This window comes from Pyxicephalus adspersus, chromosome 5, assembly GCF_032062135.1.
Source record: "Pyxicephalus adspersus chromosome 5, UCB_Pads_2.0, whole genome shotgun sequence".
Classification (NCBI taxonomy): domain Eukaryota; kingdom Metazoa; phylum Chordata; class Amphibia; order Anura; family Pyxicephalidae; genus Pyxicephalus; species Pyxicephalus adspersus.
In genome coordinates this window covers 146,487,535-146,510,781 of record NC_092862.1, presented here as the reverse complement: position 1 = coordinate 146,510,781, position 23,247 = coordinate 146,487,535, and the positions used below count along the sequence as shown (strand labels likewise).

General features: G+C 45.5%; 1 protein-coding gene across 1 annotated transcript in view; it reads right to left on the bottom strand.

Annotated features, from left to right (window-relative positions):
- Window positions 1-11,077: 11,077 nt before the first annotated feature.
- The window catches only part of LOC140332140 (unconventional myosin-Ig-like), a 42,261-nt gene continuing 30,091 nt past the window's right edge, over window positions 11,078-23,247 (bottom strand). The window contains exons 16-19 of the mRNA XM_072413433.1: window positions 21,623-21,968; window positions 20,668-20,772; window positions 17,848-17,961; window positions 11,078-11,320 (exon numbers count right to left, since the gene is read on the bottom strand). Of these exons, the coding sequence (XP_072269534.1) occupies window positions 11,162-11,320; window positions 17,848-17,961; window positions 20,668-20,772; window positions 21,623-21,968 (724 nt within the window). The 3' untranslated portion in view covers window positions 11,078-11,161. The remainder of the gene's footprint in view (window positions 11,321-17,847; window positions 17,962-20,667; window positions 20,773-21,622; window positions 21,969-23,247) is intronic.

The window sequence follows — 23,247 nt, the reverse complement described above, 5'->3', positions numbered from 1 at the left end:
AGAAAGATGCTAGAACCCCTGTTAGGTTTTTATTGAGGTCCACATTCCCTGCAGTTTCCACTGATATCTTTTATCCTGAAAACCCTTTTACATTTTTGTTACTCAAAGCTGGATTCATTCTGTCTTTTTGTAAGTGATGTCTTCAGTGCCGGCCTGACCATTCTAACTGGAGATCCAGATTCAGGACCTCCTTCCTCCTGCTGGTGACCCCTCTATAATAATAATAATAATAATAATTTGCTCTGTGCATTGTGTATGATAAACACCCAACATTTCCATTTCTTCCTCCTTTGTTCCATCTGCTGAATTCCTGCATCCACCTTGCAGCCACTTCCTGTCTAATTGTACCCCAGTGATGCCCCCGTGGCATTTCTCAGGGCATGTTTCCTGACAGAGACAACATTCCTGTGTGGTGTAAAAGCCACACGCCATGGTCATGTGTCACAACTACAGCTGGAGCGTTGTCACCGTAGAACAGGAAGTGGCAGATTTCCAGATGTTGAAATGACAATAAATATATAAATATAAAGGGTCCAAAATGTTCAGAATATATCTGTAGAGAATGTTAGCAACTTTGTCCGGGGGGTCACAGCCAGGTTATTGACGATCACCAATACCCAATATTATTACCCCCCTCCGGCATCAGAGGGGTTAACCGGGAATATAATAGAGGAATGCCGGGTGGATGGCAGCGGGCACAGAACCTCCATCTGGCCAATCCCTCCCGGGCTCTTCCCCCTCTCCTGTGAAATATTTATAGCACAGAGACAGATCTGGGCCGAGGTGCCCCACATGCTGCTAATATAACACAGAAATGAGGGCACCGCCACATGGTACACAGAGTGTGGAGGAGGGCGCACACCTCAGGGCGACAACAGCAATCCCATCGCTGGCACCTTGTGAGCCAGAGCACAAAATGTACTTCCCTGACACAAACATGGCGGCCACTGACTGAAGCCTTCTGACACCACAGAGACTGATTATTCCAATGTCTACTCTGTACAGCTGTGTGACTGTGGGGGGACATTAGAGTGTCAGCTCCTCTGTACAGAGACTGATGGGACTGGCTCAGTGATCTCTGTACAGCACTATGGTATATGTCAGAGCTATATAAATGTATAATATTAGTATGTGACTGTTGGGGGACATTAGAGTGTCAGCTCCTCTGTACAGAGGCTGATGGGACTGGCTTAGTAATCCCTGTACTGTGGTATATGTTGGAGCTATATAAATGTTTAATAATGGTGTTTGACTGTGGGGGGGCATTAGAGTGTGTGTCTGTGTACAGTGCTGTAGTATATGTCAGCATTATATCAAGGTATAAATGCTGGACCTTGCAGTTGCTGAGGTGTTGGGCAGCAGGTAGTTGGCAGCTGTGGGGGTGTTATTTTGGTGTGTGACAGTCACCCGCATCGTGTTGGATGGTTGTCATGGTAACAATGGAGGATAAAGCATCTTCTCTGTGTGATTTTCTGGGGGTATAGATGAGCAGAGATCCCAGAGGATTCCTGAAACCCAGATTCTAGGATGTCAGTAAAATACAGCGTTATGCACTATGTTGGCGCTATATAAATAACTAAAAAAAAACTGTATAGTAATATTACAAGCCGGATTCTGCTAAGGATTTTTAATAACATCCAAACATGTCAGCATAACCCTACAAATTGTTATTATAATACACACAGCCAGTGTGAGTGCCTGAAATCTGTATTTGTATTGTTTTCTGTAGAACTTCTGCATAGTAAAATCAGGCTGTGAGTGGGAGGGTCTGGGCTGTGAACCAATCGGCATATTTCACATCACTGTTGGGCTGATATGGTTCATTCCTTCAGCACTATATATAAGGGACAGCTCCACAATCTCTGTTACAGTTCACTCCTCAGCATTCTCCTCATTGTTTAGTCTTCTCAGCTTTCACCTCAGCATTCACCTTAGTCTTCCCTTTGACTTCCTCTTCAGGGTTCTCCTCAGTCTTCTTGATTTCCTCCTCAGTGTTCTCCTCAATTTCTTCCTCAGGGTTCTCCTTAGCCTTCTCCTCAAGTTCCTGCTCAAGGTTTTCTCTCGGCCCTCTCCTCAGCAATCACCTCAGCCTTCTCCTTAACATTCACATGTCTTCTTGATTTCCTCCACGATCTTCTCATCAGCATTTACCTCAGCTTTTTCTTCAACTTTCTCCTTGGGGTTCTCCTTGGTCTTGTCCTTGAATTCCTGATCTGGGTTTTACCTCAGTCTTCGCCTTAGCATTTTCCTCAGTCTTCTCTTTTACTTCCTCTTCAGGGTTCTCCTCAGCTTCCTCCTCAGGGTTCTCCTCGGCATTCACCTCGGCCTTCTCCTCGAGCACCTGTCCAGGGTTTTTTCTGGGCCCTCTCCTCAGCATTCACCTCAGCCTTCTTTTTAGCATTTACATCAGTCTTCTTGGTTTCTTCCACAGGGTTCTCCTCGGTCTTCTCAGCATTTACCTGAGCTTTTTCTTCGACTTTCTCCTTAGGGTTCTCCTTTGCCTTGTCCTTGAATTTCTGCTCATGGTTTTACCTCAGCCTTCTCCTCAGCATTCACCTTCTCTTGGACTTCCTCTTCGGGGTTCCCCTCAGCTTCCCCCTCGGGGTTCTCCTCAGCCTTCTCCTCAGCATTCACCTCAGTCTTCTCTTTGACTTCTTCTTCAGGTTTCTCCTCAGGGTTCTCCAGAGCATTCACCCTGGCCTTTTCCTTGGCTTCCTCCTCGGGGTTCTCCCGGGCCTTATCCTCTGTAATCACTTCAGAGTTCTCCCCCACCCTCTCTTCTACTTCCTTCTCAGGGTTCTCCTCAGCCTTCTCCTCAGCATTTACCTCAGCTTTTTCTTCGACTTTCTCCTCAGGGTTCTCCTCGGCCTTGTCCTCAACTTCTTGGTCAGAGTTTTCTCTCAGCATTTACCTCAGTTTTCTCTTTGATTTCCTCTTCATGGTTCTCCTTAGCATTCACCTCAGCTTTTTCTTCGACTTTCTCCTCAGGGTTCTCCTCGGCCTTGTCCTCAGTATTCTCCTCAGGGTTCTTCTCAGCCTTGTCCTCAGCTTCCTCCCCAGGGTTCTCCTTAGCATTCACCTCAGCGTTTTCCTCGGTATTCTCTTCATCCTTCTCCTCAGAATTCACCTCACAGTTATTCTCCGCCCACTCCTCTGCATTTACCTGTCCTTTTACCCACCATACACTTTGACATTTTCCTTGGCTTTCTCCTCAGCATTCACTTCAGCATTTTCCTTGGCTTTCTCCTCAGCATTCACCTCAGCATTTTCCTTGACCTCCACTCAGTGTTTTTCCTTGTCATTGTTTTTCTCCTCAGTCTTCTCCTAATTTAGTGGCAGCCAGGACTTCCCTGCTGGCCGCCTGTAAATTGGGACAACAGAGCCCTGTTAAAGTATTGATTGGTATGTGCGCCTCATGATCACATGACCTATGGCTGCCAACCTGGTCAGCTGAGAGGTGACACATCGGCGTGGTGCTGTTTTCCTGCATATGGAGAAGGGGATTATAATGAGATTGTGTCTTTGCCCCTCCCACAATGAGATTTCCCCCAGTAGTTTGTGTCTCTGCCCCTCCCACAATGGGGAGATTTCCCCAAGTAGTTTGTGTCTCTGCCCCTCCCACAATGGGGAGATTTCCCCCCAGTGGCTTTGTACTGACGGATGGTGTTTGGGATTTTGGTGGAGATTTCTCTATTGGAATCCTGGGATGTAGGGAGCCTTGATTGGTGGATTTCTCTGGATAAATCTATTATTATTTCAGTGATAATCTCATGGCTCTTCTGGTGGATTCGGGGCTTGGGATTGGTCAGCACTCGCTGTGCACATTGCTGTCACCAGCAGGATCCCCTCCCCTGGGATCGCAGCACAATGCACCGTCTGCTTCTTGCCAGGAACAGCTGCTGGGACATTGTGAGGACGTGACACCCATTAGAAGGACACACAATTGTCTGCTATCCCTGAGGAGGTCCAGGGACCCCCATCCATCTCCCCCCAGGCAGGATGGGGGTCTGGTGGTCCGGAAACATCTCCAATTATTCCTCAGATCTGCAGTCATTATCCTGGACTGTCTGAGCCCAACAAAGACTTTTCTGTGGGGCCCAAATCTATAAGAAGCTGTATTGAGGTTTTGTGCCGAGGTCTCAGGATGTTCCCATTATCGGGCCCTGCACCACTTATTTATTTCTAAGAGGAAACACACAACGTCAGGCGGGGACAGAGCCAAAAAACATGGCCGGGGGGGTGGAAGCTGGGTCTGACCTCGGTCACATGGCTCCAACCACAACAAAAATGTCACTTTGGGGTTTATTGGTCTTCTACTGGGAACTCAATATACCAATATACAGTCTGCAGCCCCCCCCCCTTTGTCAGGGAACCCCCCCTGTCAGGGGAAACACCTCCCGTACCTGTGGGGTCTGCCCCCGCACACATCACAGACCCCCCCACATTACAGACATATTACACACCTCTGGGCCCGGCCACAGCACCACCAGGTTTCACAGTTGATTTCATCACCTTGGCTCTGTTCCATCACATGACACCCGGTGTCCTCCTCACTATTACCCCATGGATGATCCTGTAATACAGACATCACCTTTGTTTCGTTCCCCACTAATAAAGTTACACTCGTTAGTCAGAGGTCACCTTACAGGAGATGACAACAGATTAGCACTGCCGCCAATACAAACTGATTGTATTAAAGGATTGGACGGAGTTCACTGCCAGTCATTGCTCCAAGCAGGCCTGGGAAGACGGCCCCGAGGTGGGCTAATCTGCCTCCATATGGTAGCTCTGGGGTCAGCAGACGGAGCTGCCCGTCCTCAGGGTGGGGTAATTGGCTTGGTCATATTTCTGTAGTCTGATGACAGATGGAGACAAATGCCAATGCAGACCATTCTGAGGACAGAGATTTATTGTTTACTGACATACTGAGCAGAGTTCCCTGCCTGGCAAAGCCTCAAGGGGGCGCTGCCTGGAGTCATGTGTCAGTTATATTGAGCAGAAGTCAGAGTTCCCTGCCTGGCAAAGCCTTCGGGGGGCACTGCATGGAGTCATGTGTCAGACATACTGAGCAGAGTTCCCTGCCTGGCAAAGCCTCTGGGGGGCGCTGCATGGAGTCATGTGTCAGACATACTAAGCAGAGTTTCCTGCCTAGCAAAGCCTCTGGGGGCGCTGCATAGAGTCATGTGGCTTGTGTCACACATACTGAGCAGAAGTCAGAGTTCCCTGCCTGGTAAAGCCTCCGGGGGGCGCTACGCACTGATCTTCTTTCAGAGTTGAGGACCCAGAAACAGCATTTATCTGCCACATTGAAATCAAATCTATTAAAGCCAATCTCCGTACACAAGATCAGATATAGGGAGCCGATGGTTTCATTTCAACAGTTATATTTTTAGGGCTACCAGAAGTACCTAAATCTGTCTACCAATCAGCTTCCCTTTGCACAGCAACACTGGGAGGGGCAGTATTAGGAGCCAATCAAAACTCTGGAACATTTAAAAGCGCCAACAAGAGTTTATAGAAATTACTTTATCTGCTGTTTCTCTGTTGTCCAATCAACAGGCCTGGCCATAGCACCACCACCTTTCACAGTTGATTTCATCACCTTGGCTCTGATCCATGGACATTCAGCCTCAAGAACTGAAAATAGCAGTCCAGGGGCCCATAAAATGGTGCAAACCTATGACCCCCCCACAACATTTTAGTACAGATTCAACTAACAATATTTAGGGGTGTAATCCCCCGCCCCTGCACTTTGCTGAAATCCTCTACCATAGGGGGTGTCATGATGGTGAATGTGACACATGGAGGGGGTGTCATGATAGTGAATGTGACACATGGAGGGGGGGTCACTATGGTGAATGTGACACATGAAGGGGGTGTCGCTATGGTGAATGTGACAGATGGAGGGGGAGTCACTATGGTGAATGCGACACATGAAGGAGGTGTTGCTATGGTGAATGTGACAGATGGAGGGGGTGTCACTATGGTGAATGTGGTCATAAGTGGCTCCTCGGTTGGGTAGTGTGGTGGGCAGCATTTGTGTGCAGAGATATATGGGTCAGCACTGACGGAGAATTCCCATAGGCTGGGCCCACGTGGGGTTCAGTGGTGCTGGGATAATCAGGTTATTGTTGTGGTGTAAATTATTCATCGCTTCCACCCTGCCATTCACCAGAACTCACATGAGGTGTCGCTCAGTGTTGTGTTCACGGCCGGCTGATCTGTGATTGGTAACGGCGCTGCCACCATTGCAGCTGAATCCAATTATCAACTTCACACTGACAAACCGCCTGCAAGGAGCAACACACACGGGATGGATGTCCTATACATCCTGATTAATATTCACCTCCGATGTCTCCGCCCCTTTCCTATACATCCTGATTAATATTCACCTCCGATGTCTCCGCCCCTTTCCCCATACATCCTGATTAATAGTCACCTCCGATGTCTCCGCCCCTTTCCCATACATCCTGATTAATAGTCACCTCGGATGTCTCCGCCCCTTTCCCATATATCCTGATTAATATTCACCTCCGATGTCTCCGCCCCTTTCCCATACATCCTGATTAATAGTCACCTCCGATGTCTCCGCCCCTTTCCCATATATCCTGATTAATATTCACCTCTGATGTCTCCGCCCCTTTCCTATACCTCCTGATTAATATTCACCTCCGATGTCTCCGCCCCTTTCCTATACATTCTGAATAATATTCACCTCTGATGTCTCCGGCCCTTTTCCTATACATCCTGAATATTATTCACCTCTGATGTCTCCGCCCCTTTCCTAAACATCCTTTTGATATTCACCTCTAATGTCTCCGCCCCTTTCCTATACATTCTGATTAATATTCACCTAAGATGTCTCCGCCCCTTTCCTATACATCCTGATTAATATTCATCTCAGAAGTCTCCGCCCCTTTCCTATACATCCTGATTAATATTCATCTCAGAAGTCTCCGCCCCTTTCCTATACATCCTGATTAAAATTCACCTCCGAGGTCTCCGCCCCTTTCCTATACATCCTGAATAATATTCACCTCCGAGGTCTCCGCCCCTTTCCTATACATCCTGATTAATATTCACCTCCAATGTCTCCGCCCCTTTCCCATACATCCTGATTAATAGTCACCTCCGATGTCTCCGCCCCTTTCCTATACCTCCTGAATAATATTCACCTCTGATGTCTCCGCCCTTTCCTATACCTCCTGATTAATATTCACCTCCAATGTCTCCGCCCCTTTCCTATACATTCTGAATAATATTTATCTCTGATGTCTCCGCCCCTTTCCTATATATCCTGATTAATATTCACCTCCAATGTCTCCGCGCCTTTCCTATACATCCTGATTAATATTTATCTCTGATGTCTCCGCCCCTTTTCTATATATCCTGATTAATATTCACCTCTGATGTCTCCGCCCCTTTCCTAAACATCCTTTGATATTCACCTCTAATGTCTCCGCCCCTTTCCTATACATTCTGATTAATATTCACCTGTGTTCTCACTATATGTGTCTATAACATGTTACCACAATGCACAGTGAATTGTGTGATGTGTTCTATTATTGTCGATTCATTTATAATCCTTTGCCCAGTATTCTCAGCATACAAGAAATATATTTCTCTGCATTTCCCTTCTTCTCATTAGTAAGCAGATAAATCTGTAACAGATCTCCTGATACCCCAAATATACAATCATTTCACCTCCTGATTAATATTCACCTCTGATGTCTCCGCCCCTTTCCCATATATCCTGATTATTATTTATCTCTGATGTCTCCGCCCCTTTCCTATACATCCTGATTATTATTTATCTCTGATGTCTCCGCCCCTTTCCTATATATCCTGATTAATATTCACCTCCGATGTCTCCGCCCCTTTCCTATACATTCTGAATAATATTCACCTCTGATGTCTCCGCCCCTTTCCTATACATCCTGATTATTATTTATCTCTGATGTCTCCGCCCCTTTTCTATATATCCTGATTAATATTCACCTCCGATGTCTCCGCCCCTTTCCTATACATTCTGAATAATATTCACCTCTGATGTCTCCGCCCCTTTCTTATACATCCTGATTATTATTTATCTCTGATGTCTCCGCCCCTTTCCTATATATCCTGATTAATATTCACCTCCGATGTCTCCGGCCCTTTTCCTATACATCCTGATTATTATTCAGCTCTGATGTCTCCACCCCTTTCCTATACATTCTGAATAATATTCACCTACGATGTCTCCGCCCTATTCCTATACATCCTGATTAATATTCACCTCAGAAGTCTCCGCCCCTTTCCTATACATCCTGATTAATTTTCATCTGTGATGTCTCCGCCCCTTTCCTATACATCCTCCCAATAGTCAATACCTTCAAGGATCTCTATGGAAGTACAGGGAGATCTCCCTTCTCCTCTCTGCAGATTTATATTCTAAGAGTTAAATCTGTTACTGGGCAAATTCTGCCATCCGCCCTCCCGCTATACAGCCGCTGCCATCCTATAGGGGGCAGCACAGGGAGTGCCTATAGAAGATGCTGATTCGGCCCAGGGTGGTGATCAATGCTCAGCCTCTGGTAATGAGAAGAAGGAATTATATTGACATAATTGTATATCACCGCAGTGTGGGGCCCTTACCCTGAGGGGCCCAGCCAGGCTGTGTGCCAATCTGCAGAGCTCTGAATTCATATATCTGCTTTATGGCCCCGGAGAGAATCGCAGTATAAAATAATAAAAATGCCTATAAATCAGATTCCGGAAAACATTTCATGGCCACTCACACCATTTATTGGGCTGTAATTCCCAACTAAACCTCATGGTGGCATAATGCACATTGTGGGCAAAAGCATGTGCCCCTCCCCCCCAAATGATGGGGTTCAGGGGTCCCCAGTGAAAGGTTCTAGTAGACATTGTAGATCATTGTGTTCTTCCAGCCTTGTGGTCACAGTTTGGTGAGGACCCTTTTCTGTTCCCCCCATGACTTGATCCCGGGATACAAAGCCCCCTCCATAAAGACATGGGGTCACCAGTTAGGAGGAACTCCTGCACAGTGCCCTGACCTCATCCCTACTGAACACCTTTGGGGTGAATTGGAATGAACCAGGTCTTCTCATCCAACATCAGTACCTGACCTCACCAAGGGGCAATTCCCCACCATCACAAGGGGGCAACACCAATCTATGGGCAATGGGGAGAAGAGGGGCAAATCTGTATTAATGATCATGGGGAGGAGGGGGGAGACTCCATATTAATGGCTATGGTTTGGAATGGGAAGTCTGACAATCTCATACAGGTGTAATGGTCATGGGTTGCTATATAATGTATATTAGGGGCGTAAATTTATGCTACATAAACAACCAAAAACATCTATTATGTGCCCAGAAGCTGCAAATCATTTTGCCCCTCACACTCTCCGCTCCCCCCTGGTGGTCTCCCACATCAAAATATATATATAAATATACACACTCAGCCTTCTCACCACAGATAATATTCCATTCCTGAGCACCCCCCCCACACGAGACCCCCTTCCCCCACATCTTCATTGTCATCACACCAATCAGCAAATAGATAATCCAAATATCTAACAAATCCCCCCAACCCCCCTCCCCGGTCCCAACTAGGATGAGAGTCACAGCTTACAAAAGTGTTAATTATTCCCAGCATGTAATAAGCGTTTTATTTACAAACCCAGACACCCTTTTGGTTTAACCCGTTTAATGCCGAGCATTTCCCACAGGGCCATGTCTACTAAATACAGCACCATCAGTACCTGATCTGACCAATAGGGGCCAAAACCCCAGCATCAATACTTGACCTCACCAACAGGGGCCAAATCCACACCATTAGTACCTGACCCCACCAATAGAGGGCAAATCCCCACCATCAGTACTTGACCTCACCAATAGGGGGCAAAACCCCAGCATCAGTACCTGACCTCACCAATAGGGGGCAAAACCCCAGCATCAATACCTGACCCCACCAACAGGGGACAAATCCCCACCATCAATACCTGACCTCAGCAATGGGTGCAAATCCCACCATTAGTACCTGACCTCACCAATACGGGGCAAATCCCCACCATCAGTACTTGACCTCACCAACAGGGGCCAAATCCACACCATTAGTACCTGACCCCACCAATAGAGGGCAAACTCCCTCAGACACCCCAAAATCTTAAGAAGAGGCTTCCTGGAGGAGTGGAGGATGTTGTAGCTACAAATGGAATCCAGCTCTATTATTCTGGCCATGTGGTGGGGGGGATTCATATTTTGGGCCATGGTTCTGGAATGGGGGGTCTCATACAGGTGTGATGAGGGCACCATATGGACCCATCATAGGGCTAAGTTACTAATGTGAAGGGCTCATGCCTTGGATGGGTCCAGAGCAGCAACAGCAGAACTGTCCTGCAGTTTCCCACCTATTCCAGAACCATCCAATGACCCAAATCAGTTCTGATCCTTAAAGTGGAACCAAACCTGCAAAACTCACCTGTCCTTGTTCTGTCTCAGGGTGCCGCCATCTTTTCCCTTCTTCTCTTGAATACGATCTTTGGCCACCATCATTGGCCGGGATGGGATGGCTGGAAGAAGTTCAGCTTTATTGCCCTAAGGCTGGGGTATCAGAGGCTTCTCACACAGGAAGTTTGGTTGTGACCGATGTAGACACCACCAGGTCACAATGGGAATGCATGGAGCCCGGTTTATCAAAGATAGACTCTCATGGGTGAACCTGGGTGATCCAGCAAACCTGGGATGGATCCTGTTTAGGATTGAAAACATTTTCCAAATTTTAGCAAATGATTTTAAGAAATTCCAGGATTGCTGGATCACCCAGCTTCACCCATGATAGCTTAAAAAAAATTGTCCCTGTGTTTCACGGGGTATGAGATTCAGACGTAGCTTTTTCTCTACAGGCTCTTGATTGGATTGTACAGACCAATAGCAGCTCAGCATTTAGCGCAGATTACCTGCAGCCCCCATAGTCGCATTTTATTTATTGCCGTTGTACAATCACAGAAGTTCCCAGATTTCCCACTCACAGCCCCATAAACCTCATCCGCTATTTATCATTGGTTTTGACCTTATATGGATCTCATGGAGCAGCAGATCAGGAGATTGTACAATCTGATTGTATGACACAGGATACAATGTACACTCATGAGGACTCACAATTTAAAGTGATGTGTTAGGATCCCCACCAGTTCCCCGACTCGACTCTCCCCGTCCTGTTCCACTCTCTGCAGGCAGAACGCTATATCATCGTATTTCTGGGTGTGCAGGACGACAAGCTGGTCCGGTCCGCTGGTCAGGCTCAGTCCGGTGACCTGCAAAAGAAAAAATAGCGCCATCCTATGGTCATTTTATGAATAAAAAACTCATATGATCATAATTGCCTTTGTGGATTCTCGGTCTGATTTTCGGGGACAAAACATTCTGCAGATTTATTATGTATGACATGATGAACCTGCAATGTGCCAGGGTAACAGGGCTTCCAGGTATTTATCGCCATCTGTTTTCTTCTACAAAAAGATGAAGCCATCTTTATTCAGGTATCATCCAGGGTCACCTTCTTCTTACCAGCTGGGACGCCAAAAAGGTTGGCATAGGAGAAAAGAATTAAAAAGAAAGTTTTCCAGCCATCATTATGATGTCATAAACCCAGGGCTGGATTGGCATCTCAGGAGCCTATAGGAACAGAGAGCCTGTTACCAAAGACTCCGCCCCTAATGCAGGTCACACCCCTGAGGTACGTCCTTTGCCAATCTGACCTTCAGCACCTCTTCTCTTGCACTCCCTTCACCAACCAACGCAGCACACTACAACACAACCAGCAATACCAGCCAATCCCCTCCAGCCCTTAAGCTGCCCCCAGTATATTATAATGCAGTGTGTTTGCCCCTCCTTCTGTATGTGCTGGGTACTGCGGGGGTGGCAACAATGAGGCGGAGGTGAATGCTTGGCAACTGGTAGCCCCCTGGCACCTCTAGGCATCTACCTTCCACACCTAGAGCCAGATCCGGCCCTGCGTATAAAAGTGGTAATGGTCACACACAGATATAGATTGTATATACAGTAATCCGAGGAATGCACAGAGCGCCGGTCCAATCTACATCTGGGACGTTGCTGGGGGGAGGGGTGATCCGAGCAGAGAATAAAAAGCTCTTTATGTGAACGCAGAGCCCGATAATCTCATTACTTCATTAGATTTCATCCAATTTTACTAATTTCTTCCAATTTCCTGCTTAGGAATCTTCACCGCTCAGCCGATGTGCAAAACCCCAGTGAATGGAAATAAGAGTTTTGCATGAAATGCATTGTGATGTATTCTAACCTGCAATAGACCACGCCCACTGCATTCTGATTGGTGGATGTAAGTTTTGGTTTTCAGATCCACCAATAATGTTACATTACTCCTCTGTTTATCCTATCAGGGCCACATCCCTATTACAAATCAAGTCTAAATTTGTGAAGTTCCACCAGATATTGGGACATTAAGGGCCAGCCACCTAAATATTCAAAACTAACTTGTATTACAAGTATAAGAAAAAAATACTTTAATAAGTAACACTACAACCACTGACATATAAAACATGCAAACCAAACACAATATTCCTGTCGGGGTCACCCTGGGAGCATGCACCTTGTTAGTTTCTACGCGTTTCACGGAATAATTCCGCTTCTTCAGGGAAAAACCCTGAAGATGGTACATAGGATGGTACAAGGCCAATGGAGAGCGCTATGAGGAGTATTCCTAACAAATAGCAATCAAATATTCTAAAAAATCCCAAATACCATAAACTATATTTTCCATCATCTTATCACCATTCACTTTCAGCTTTGCAGGATAGTTCATCTAATTATCTGATCTTTCTTCCAGGTTCATTGTTTTACCAGGAGCCCACCATTGCTCGAGATAAACCCATTGCCCATCCTCCTCCTGCTATGTAGATATATAAATACCTTCCTGTGCATAGGTGCTCGCTCCAGCGTTGTCCTAATCAGATCCACCAATCACCGCCAATTCCGTCTTCTGATCAGGATGTCGCCTCTCAATGTACAGGAAACAATGCAAAGGTAGAGATGAGTACAGCAACCCGAGATTCACACAGACCGGACAGATTCACCCATTTCAGGGGATTATCAGTTCACCAAGGGTGAACCTGAGCTTATGCAGCCATAAATTTGTGGTGATCATTGGGGGTTCAGGGTTTTCTCCAGATCACAAGACTGGCTGAACAGAACCAGAAGGTCGCAGCTCTGCATTTCAAGGATGCTGAATGGAGTTTGCACTGCTAAGGCTGATTTATATGCCCAGCGCTCAACCGGGAAGCTGTATTGTGACCCAAATCTTCAGCCGGGTGGTGATTGAAAAGTGCTGGGTGGTGCACCCGGCTAGAAGGGTCCGGGGAGATCCCTGATGCTCATAGAAAAGCACTGCATTGTGGGATGCAGCCGAGATCCCCCTGCAAAAGTCACACCTGCATTCTGCACCCCCCACCATACATTGGTGTCTTGTTATTGGCTTTATTCCTTTGTGGTGACAGGTTCTCTTTACCATAATACACTGATAGAGGGATTTCTGCAGCCTGAATGATCTCTCTGTCCCCCGGCGGCTTCTGCATTTCATGCGGGTCAGGTCAGCCCTGACAGAAGAAAATCTCTCTGCGTGTTACACACAGATCAGAGCGGCTGGACCAGCACTGAAATAGAATTACTGTGTGCATTATTTCCGCCATATTGCTGAGGACACGAGGGCCTCAGCTGTAATTATATCATCAATCCAATTTCCTCCATATGTCCAGGAAATATTATCCTGCCATGTATGGGGAACAGACGTCAGGCTGTAAGAAGACACTGAGAGCAAGCTGGGGTGTGCACTGCGGAGCGCTACCGGATATAACTGATATACCATTATGTTGGGGATAAAATACAATAATCAGCAGATCACAGCAGCTGGCTGAGGCCACACAACATCTATTAGGATTTAGCTCAGCACTGGCCGATTTCTCAGGGCAGATTTGCTGATGCCCATTCTCCTTCTTATAGATATTTTGGGGTACTGGCACCGTCATGGGAAAAGTTACGTACTTGGCAGATTGGACTCCTCTGATGGGATGCAGAATTCATCTCTGACTTGGATTTTGGAATACAAAAAAGATATAAGAAACTAAACAATAAAACTGGTGAATGGTAATGTTTGTATATGGGAATACATTCACCCGGGGAGGTCTCATTGACCGACCACAACTTTCCTGTCTACCGAACACCAAGAGAACCAGGAAGGGCCACACACACCCCAGACATAGGCGACCCAGTGCCAGAGACAGCAAACGGCGGAACCAACCCCATCTGCAGGGAGAATAGGGCAGCACGGTGGTTCTGTGGTTAGCACTCCGGGCTTTGCAGCTCTGGGTCCCAGGTTCCAATCACGGCCAGGACATTATCTGCATGGAGTTTGTAGGTTCTCCCCGTGTTTGTGTGGGATTCCAAAAACATGGAGTTAGGTTAATTGGCTTCCCCCAAAACTGACCTTAGACTGTGATAATGACTATGGGGGAGAAATTAGATTGTGAGAGGGACAGCTAGTCACATGACTATGACTTTGTACAGCGCTGTGTAATATGTCAGCGATATGTAAATAAATAAAGGATAATAATAGATTTTAAGAATTTTTTAAACATGTTACAAAATTGGAAATCAGATAAAAGAATCCTGAGGGGATTTAAGTAAAACTCCTCCAATAATGGTAATAATAATAATTTGGAGGTGAACATGAGTAAAAACTCTTTGTTAGGGATCAACAATCATTTACTTCTTATATTTTTCTTTATTTGAAGGGTGCAACGTTTTTTGGTATTACATTTCAGTGCTCAACTCAACAGCCGGGTGGTTCCTGAAAAGTGCCGGGTGGTGCGCCCGGATAAAAGGGTCCGGGGGAGATCATGCAATATATCATTTAGGCCTGTGATGAAAAAACAGGAAATACGACTTTCCCTCAAACATTCCCTCATGGGAATCAATCGCTGCCATTGAAACATATGGGGGAATGTTTGCAGGAATGTCAGATCCCATGTTTGATAGAGCCCCTGTATTGTATTTGATCTCTGTGCACCTCCATTTGTAATTTTACTATTCTTGGTTTTTTGTCATTTGCATTTAAACTCTTACTACTCACCCACCATTCCATATCTCCCCTCATTATAGATTGTAAGCTCTTCGGGGCAGGATCCTCTCCTGTGTCACTGTCTGTATCCGTCTGCCATTTACAACCCGTATGTAATGTACAGCGCTGCGTAATATGTTGGTGCTATATAAATCCTTTTTATTATTATTATGTCTAAAGCATCATAATTTCCCCTCCTTATCTTTGTATTGCCCCCAAAATCTAACGATTTCCAATGGCGATGTTTTATAAATCAGCTGAACTACGATGCAGAATTTTGATTCCTCCGTTGGTTCTCGCCGGTATCAGACATTTGGACCGATCGGTTCTGTTCTCCAATAACCGCCCTCCAGAACCCCTCAGTCTCCCGTCCTTGGCCCTGTGCCGGATCCCCATAAATAAATAATAATCACGGAGACGGATTCTGCAGACCTGGAAATTTCCCCGCGCGCTTCTCATGATTCCGGTTGCTATGACAACTGGGTCAGAATTTATTTAAAGCATGAAAAATATAAAAAACCGAGCGGAGATTCATGCCGCTGCTTAGTTACTGATAGCGGGCCACTTCTGTCCTCTAACAATGCTTCATCCGTCAGAGATCCCAGGAATTTACCAACGTAAAAATGGCGGCCGTAATATCTGGGAATACAAAGATGGCCCAAAATCTGCTATTTTCTGGATTGGCCCTTCACCATCCACGGCGTTCATCAGTATCATTGTGATTATTATATATAAGAGTGCAGGGCCGCAGCAACGCATGTAATGCACCCCACTTGTACAAATACTAGAAGGGGGCAGCAATAATAGGTGGCAATGCACCCACCCTGATGGTCACCCCCTGCATGCCATGCGTTCATTATAAACACTACAGGGATGGTTCTCTACACATTGGCATGCCTTGGCACCTGAATGGGCCCCCAGAATACAGCAGGCATTAATGCAGGAAATACCGCAGGGTTCTCCCCAGCCCCTTTTAGCTGGGCGCACCAACCCAGCACTTTTCAGTAACCCCCCAGCTGTTTTTGGGTTGTTACTGAAGAGTTGGGTCAGAATACCGGGTCTGCCACCTCACTACAATTTCTTCTCACCCGGCTTAAAAAAATGCCTTGGTTGGGCACCGTATGGCATGATAAATGCGTGTGGTAATGCTCTGACTGCAAAGAACCCCTCTTAGTTGCATGATTGCTATATGGGGTTCCTCTGTTTGATGTCCAGCTCTCCCCTGTGATGTCAGCTCCCCCAGGTACTGCTGAAATCATTGCTACAACCAGACAAATATAAAGCATGCAATCCCTACGGACGGGATAATGCCACTGCAGCAAATAAACACGGAGAAGTTAGATGTGCAAATGCTGCAATGCCAGGACTGCTGCAGCCTTCTGTCTCATGGTTCTGTGTAACCTCCGGGTCCAGGAGGAGGAAGAAACCAAAGGGCTGCGCTGCAACCAACAACGCCTGGCCAACTAAAAACAATTACTGAATATTGATTGGAAGCTGAAAAGAAGAGAGCAGTGGGCGGGGTCTCAGTAATCATGTGACTTATATCCGGCCCCCTATGTCTCAGTGGGCCCTGATGCAGCTGCACAACCTTGTCACGAGAAGGGGGCGCAACCTTCGGGCTCAATAAGGATTATAACAGCCATAACTATTAGGCAGGAGATGAATGCGGGAGGACAACAGCCAATCAGAAGTCACATAAATTGTTTTGATTTGATTGGCGCCTTTATTGATTATATCACATTAATATATATGTAAAGGGAACCTGTCACCAATAGTGTTCATATGATATAACGGGATGGTAATAGAAGTTTGGCAACAAATCTGGCACCTTGCTGCCCCTCTGCGTGCAGCCATCTTGCCCAACAAGCACCCAGAGAACTGCTTTTATAACTATTACCCCCTCTCCATGACATCATGTTCACTTATCAATGCAGATGATACTTTATTTCCATTTATTATATGATGTGATGTCACAGGATGGCAGCAAGAGAACAGCCATTTAAATGATAATAAATAATTATCTTTTATATAAGTCATTATAAGAAACAACAAACAAAATATTTCATTTAAAATGATCAGTGACAGGTCCTCTTTGTGATATTATTGTCTAAAGCCTGGGACAGCCCAGGGGACTCCGAGGACTCTCTGGGCCATTTCCATCATATTATCACTAATCCCCATCCTGGAATATAATGGGGGGGGGGTAATTTTCCAGTAATTGCCTCAACATTAAGGGGTAATTGTCTGCTTTACAGTCTGACAAATCAATTACCAAGTGGTGCAGTCAGGCGATCCCTCTGCCAGGCTGACGAGGAACCTCGGGGGGGATTTGGGGCTTTTTGTGTCACTTTAATTTAATAGCTGGGGTGGGCCAATGCACCCCCACCCCCATCCGGAAAATGGTTCCAGGGGCCCAAATCCCAGCGACTCCATACATCTCACACAACACCAAATCTGCCGACAATGTCTGATGTCTTGTGTTACATGTACATTGTATTTCTGCTACAAGAGGGGGAAGTAATTCACTATTCTTGGGGGTATTATAATAATATGGGGCCCTGGGCAAATAGGATATGGGGGCCCAAAGGCACAGCATTCCAGTACCCCGTGCTATAACATCACCTGGCACTATAAAGAAGGTGGGGTGGGGGGGGCCCCCGGTTATGGCAGTTCTATGGCGGTACTCACCGTACTCAGCGGGAGACTCTTCAGCACTTTGTAGGCTTTGCTGGGCTCCAGCTTGTACAGGTGATGGTCTGTGATCAGCAAACCCCGGTCCTTACATTTGTTAAATCGATTTATCTGCCAAACAAAAAGAATTGATGATGAGATCACACAGCGAACCAAGCGGTGTCACCGATATTTGGGGGAGACGGACAGATGTGTGATGATCGGCCTGTATGGGGTGAGAACAAACTTCTCCATGTGACTCTCACATATACAATGTATGAATAGAGGGGAGAGAGATTCTGAAACACACAATCTGAACCAGAAATCCCAATGATGTCATAAATCATTTTTATTTATAATATTATTATAACACTGTCATATACCATGGTGCTGTACATACAACAGACATGAACAATAATGTAGTGTAGGTTCAGTTACAGTGCTGATGGACAGCTAACCTGGTGCATTGTACAAGAAGATAAAAGTGGTGCACTACTGAGCGACTCCCCTATTGTATAATACATGTGTGGGGGTGGGGGGATGAAAACAGAGCGGTCATGGAAAAAAAAAGGGGAGCCCAGACCTTTCCAGGTTACAGCTAAAGAAATAGAGAGCAAAGAACAGGAGATGAGGGGGACCTACTAGGGGTCATACTAAGATAGTATGACCCCCAGTCCCTCCAGGTCCCCCCTCTATAGTAGTATGACCCCCAGTCCCACCATGTCCCCCTTCTATCCTGGTATGAAAACCATGCTATGATAGAAAGGGGGACCTGAAGGGACTAGGAAGTGGGGACCTGGTGGGACTGGGGGTCATACTGAGATAGAAGGGGGGACCTGGTGGGACTGGGGGTCATACTAAGATAGTATGACCCCCAGTCCCGAGGAATTCTTCCCACTGACTGCCATGCTAATATACTGTGATCTATGGATATTATATTTATAGAAGGGGGCCCTGAAGACCTGAAAGTTATTTCAAGTAAAATAACAGGAAGGTAAGTGTGTCAATCAGAACCTGGCCACACCCAGCCCTGCCCACTGCTGTCTGGATTGACAGCACTGCCTGTTACTGAGCCCCTCCCACTGTGATCTGCAGTGTCTGGGATGGGGAACGTGTGAGACAAATGAAGGGAATTTTGTTTATTCGGGGGAGGTAATGGAAGATCTTTGATTACTGATAAAGTGTGTGAATCCTGTACTTTGAAGTGCTGGTGATTTCATCAAACATGACAAATATAGAATTAAGTTTTCATTAAATGATTTATAGCTTGTCTCAGTGCAGTGAAGCTGGGAAATCAATTTAAACTTTGGCCTCCCCAGCATCCTGGTCACATGATTTTCTCTGGGGATACTGCAGATCATATCTTGCTGTATGTACAGCACCATCTGGTGGCTGAAGTTCATAAACACAACTGATTCATGATAAATGGAAGAGCAACCACTTAGAACCTTTGTTTCACTGGACTGGAGAAATGAAACCTGGAAGGTGATTGGCTGCTATGGCCAGCAAGAATTCCTGTAGGACACATTTCATGCAGAAGCCAGAAAATGGAAGTTTCTGTCTTTAGAGTAAAGAAGCAGAAAAAGATTTTCTAGCTAGCAAATTTGCTATTACAGGATCAGCTGACCAGTGTGTGCTCTGTGCACTTCAAGGTCCATCAGAAGAAAGATCTTTTTTCATATCACTGTCAAATGAAAGTGATCACTAACAGACAGTGATTTTATTAAAATCTGGCTGCAGCTCCTGTACTTGGTATGACGACATCCCTCAACACCTCTGCAGGTACACGGGAAGCGCCTGCGGTGTGCTACTAAAAATAGCGGTGCAGGAATACGCCACGAATCAGAGAACAGAACGCCGGGTCACTGAGGGGTTAAAGAAAAGCTGGGAGTCACAGGGAGTGCAGTGCTGGTGAGAGATGGGAACTTTGATACAGATTCATTGTGACAATTCACCTCTCTGCCTCTCATCCAATTTCTCCCCAGCACAAAGCTGGTGTATGGTGTATACACTGAAAATTGCTTTCTTGTTTTACTGCTTTTAATAACAATAAATTACATTTCCCAAAACAGCTGCCTGCAGTGTCACAAACACTTACTGGTGTAATCAGGACTGGAAGACTAAACACAGCAACTTCCACTGACAAACTTTCTACAGCTTCAGGTAGAATTCTTTTTAAAATAAAAAAAGTTCCTAAACAAGTGGCTTTTGCTGCAATAGTAACCATCAATCTGGCGCTGTCTCCGTCAGTACTTAATTTCCACCAGTAGATGTCACCAGTCCTCCAGGCTGAGTGATAGCCAGAATTAATTCTGTTTGTCAGATCTGCCATGTACTCACCCCATTGGGCAACATCATCAAAGCAGCCTGAGACTCAGGGCAGTACTGCATTGTAGAGCCACCACTGCCATGGCGGAGGGACAGGGATATTGTCAGAGCAGATAGAAGGCACTCAGAGGTATGAAGTACTCAGCACCATGAGAGAGGACAATACTCAGCACCATGGACAGAGGACAATACTCAGCACCATGAATGGACAGAGGACAATACTCAGCACCATGGACAGGGGACAACACTCAGCACCATGGACAGGGGACAATACTCAGCACCATTGATAGAGAATAGCATTATTACGTGTTCAGGAGCTTGGTGTGTGACATTTTAGTGATCCCCTTACCCATGGGGAAGAGGGTTATAAATGGCACCAATTTCAAGCCTTTGTGATACTTAAAATCAGCCAGTGACTCCTGACGCCCGGCAGCATTGTCTGTGCACCTTGGGCACGCAGTCTTGGTCATGTGACCCCCATTTATAAGAATGGATTGGTGGTGAGCTCACCTTTCGGATGTGACAGGAGAAGAGCACCAAGCTGTGGTTGTCTTTCTTCCTCAGAGCCTGCAGTGCTTTGGAGAAGGTCATCGCCCCACTGGGATTGTCTGCGTCCTGCAGAGAGCAGAAAGTGAGTCAGAAACTGCGGCTATGTCACAGCACCGAATTCATCGATATCTTCACTTCCTACCGGGGGGCTGAGGTTTGGGCCAGCCAGAATTTATTACTAATCTCCAAAAATGAGGTCCCTGCTATATCAATCAGGAATGCCATGGGAGAACCTTGACTACCAGGTGAAACCACCAAGCTGGTGATGCCAACCCTGAGCCCCTCCTTTCCCCAATTAAAGCTAAGTACCCTCCCTCCTACCCCTCAGAGCGTGGCAAATCCTCTCACTGTAAGCCTAATTTCACCTTTCATCTGGCATGTGGCAAATCTCATAGACAGAGACATCTTTTCAGTCAATGGAGATTGTTTGCTCATGTCACTAAATGTCAGGAACAGGACAGGTGCACTTTAAAACTAACTGTATAAAGTGAACCTGTCCTCATATAATGTATTTCTGGCTTCATAGACCCAATTACACGTTTCACACAACCGAGCTGGCCAATTGGATTCATCCATCCTAAGTCACAAACCAGAACCTCATCAGATTCAATATTACTTTTTATTACCATCACATGATAAATCTGATGAGGGGCCATTTTCTGTAGAGTGAAACGCGTCAGTGCATTTTATACAAATATGCTGCTTGCGATCCGGCTCCACATCCAGGACCCCAAGCTGCCCGCAGGAAGGAATGTACATAGGGCGCAGGGACCAGAACAAGGGCTGACGCGTTTCACACAGTAGTGCCTAACTGCTCCCATTATGGACTCCGGCATTGTTTCCTAATGATCTGCATCAGTCGGTGATGGGCGTGGCCGGGCCCCTAGAGGCAGCAGTTACCCTATAATGTACTCACACAGGCGAGGTAATTCTGTTTCCATAGCCGATGGTAGCCCACATCACTCCGCAGGTCCAGCAGTGACTCCATCGCGCACACTTTGCACTTTATTTGTAACATCTGTGATGGAGGAATATTCTTCACTATCTTCCTCGCTCGCCATCTGCAGACCAGGAATGACAGACATGACAAATCTATACAGAGACAATATAATGAGTGTCCATCAATCAGGGCCTGGGTCTTCCTTCTATTGGTCCCCATATATGTCTTTAGGTAAACAGGACATATTGGGGTATTTTGTATTTGACCCAGCAGATGGCGCTCTAGATGCTTGTTCATATTCACCTGTCTGTTCATAGCTGCTCTGCTGAGAAGTCATGTGACTTGGCGGCATCTTAGGTAGATAAGATAGGTGTATAGGAAATAGAAAAAATAACAGATCACCTGGCAGGATCAACAGGTAATAAAACTTGTAATATTACAGGGGAAATACAATAACTGCTGTGTTCATGTACTGACAGAATGCAGCACACACATGCCATGGCAGTGTAAAGACATATTGTAATGTTGTGTTGTTATTGTCAATGATAGGCGGCTCAGTGGGTAGCAGCCTGTCCTTTCAGCACTGGACCTCGGAGTAATAAGGGGTTTATACCCCATTTAGAGGGCTCCTCCCCCACCCCAAAAACAAAATGGTTGGCTAATTGGCTTCCAGACCAGATAATAACACAACAATGGTTTGTGAGACGGAAGGGCCCTGTGTGGGGCTACGGAAGATGCCGGAACTTTATAAATACAAAATATTTATATTGTCCCATGTTTTACTATCCTATTAATGTAATTATTGTAATGCTGTATTATGTTGTAATATTTAAGGATTATTTGTGTATATTGTAACGCTATGTGTTGCATTGTAATACGTTGTGTTGTTATATTGTATTATGTAATATCATTGTATTGTCATAATATAATGTAATATTGTATTGTATCACTGTGATCTTCTATTGTATGGCTGACGTTTGTTGTGATGTTATATTATATATGTGATATTGTATTGTTGTATTGTAATATGTTGTGTTGTCATATTGTATTGGGTTGTAATATATGAATGTGTTATATTGTAATATTGAATGATATACTGTTTTTGTATTGTAACATTGTGTGTTATTGTATTGTTGCATTGTAATACGTTGTGTTGTTATATTGTATTATGTGATATCATTGTATTGTCATAATATATTGTGATATTGTATTGTATATATATGTGTATATATGTGATTATATATGTGAATATTATTATTATATATGTGATGTATATGTGATATTGTATTGTTGTATTGTAATATGTTGTGTTGTCATATTGTATTGGGTTGTAATATGTTGTGTTATATTGTGTGATATTTTGTGTTGTATTGTAACGCTGTGTTGTGTTATTGTTGTATCGTATTTTGTGGTAACATTGTTTTGTCATAATGTATGATAACGCCATTGTAATGATTATAGCTGCACACTTGTGACATGTACTGTATATGGGCCCTCTGGGTTCTCTGGGGCCCCTGTGGTCACCCATCTATGTGGAGAAGATGCAATGCTGCATGACATCTGTGTGAGGGTGTGCAGTGACCCCGGCCGGTATTATCTCC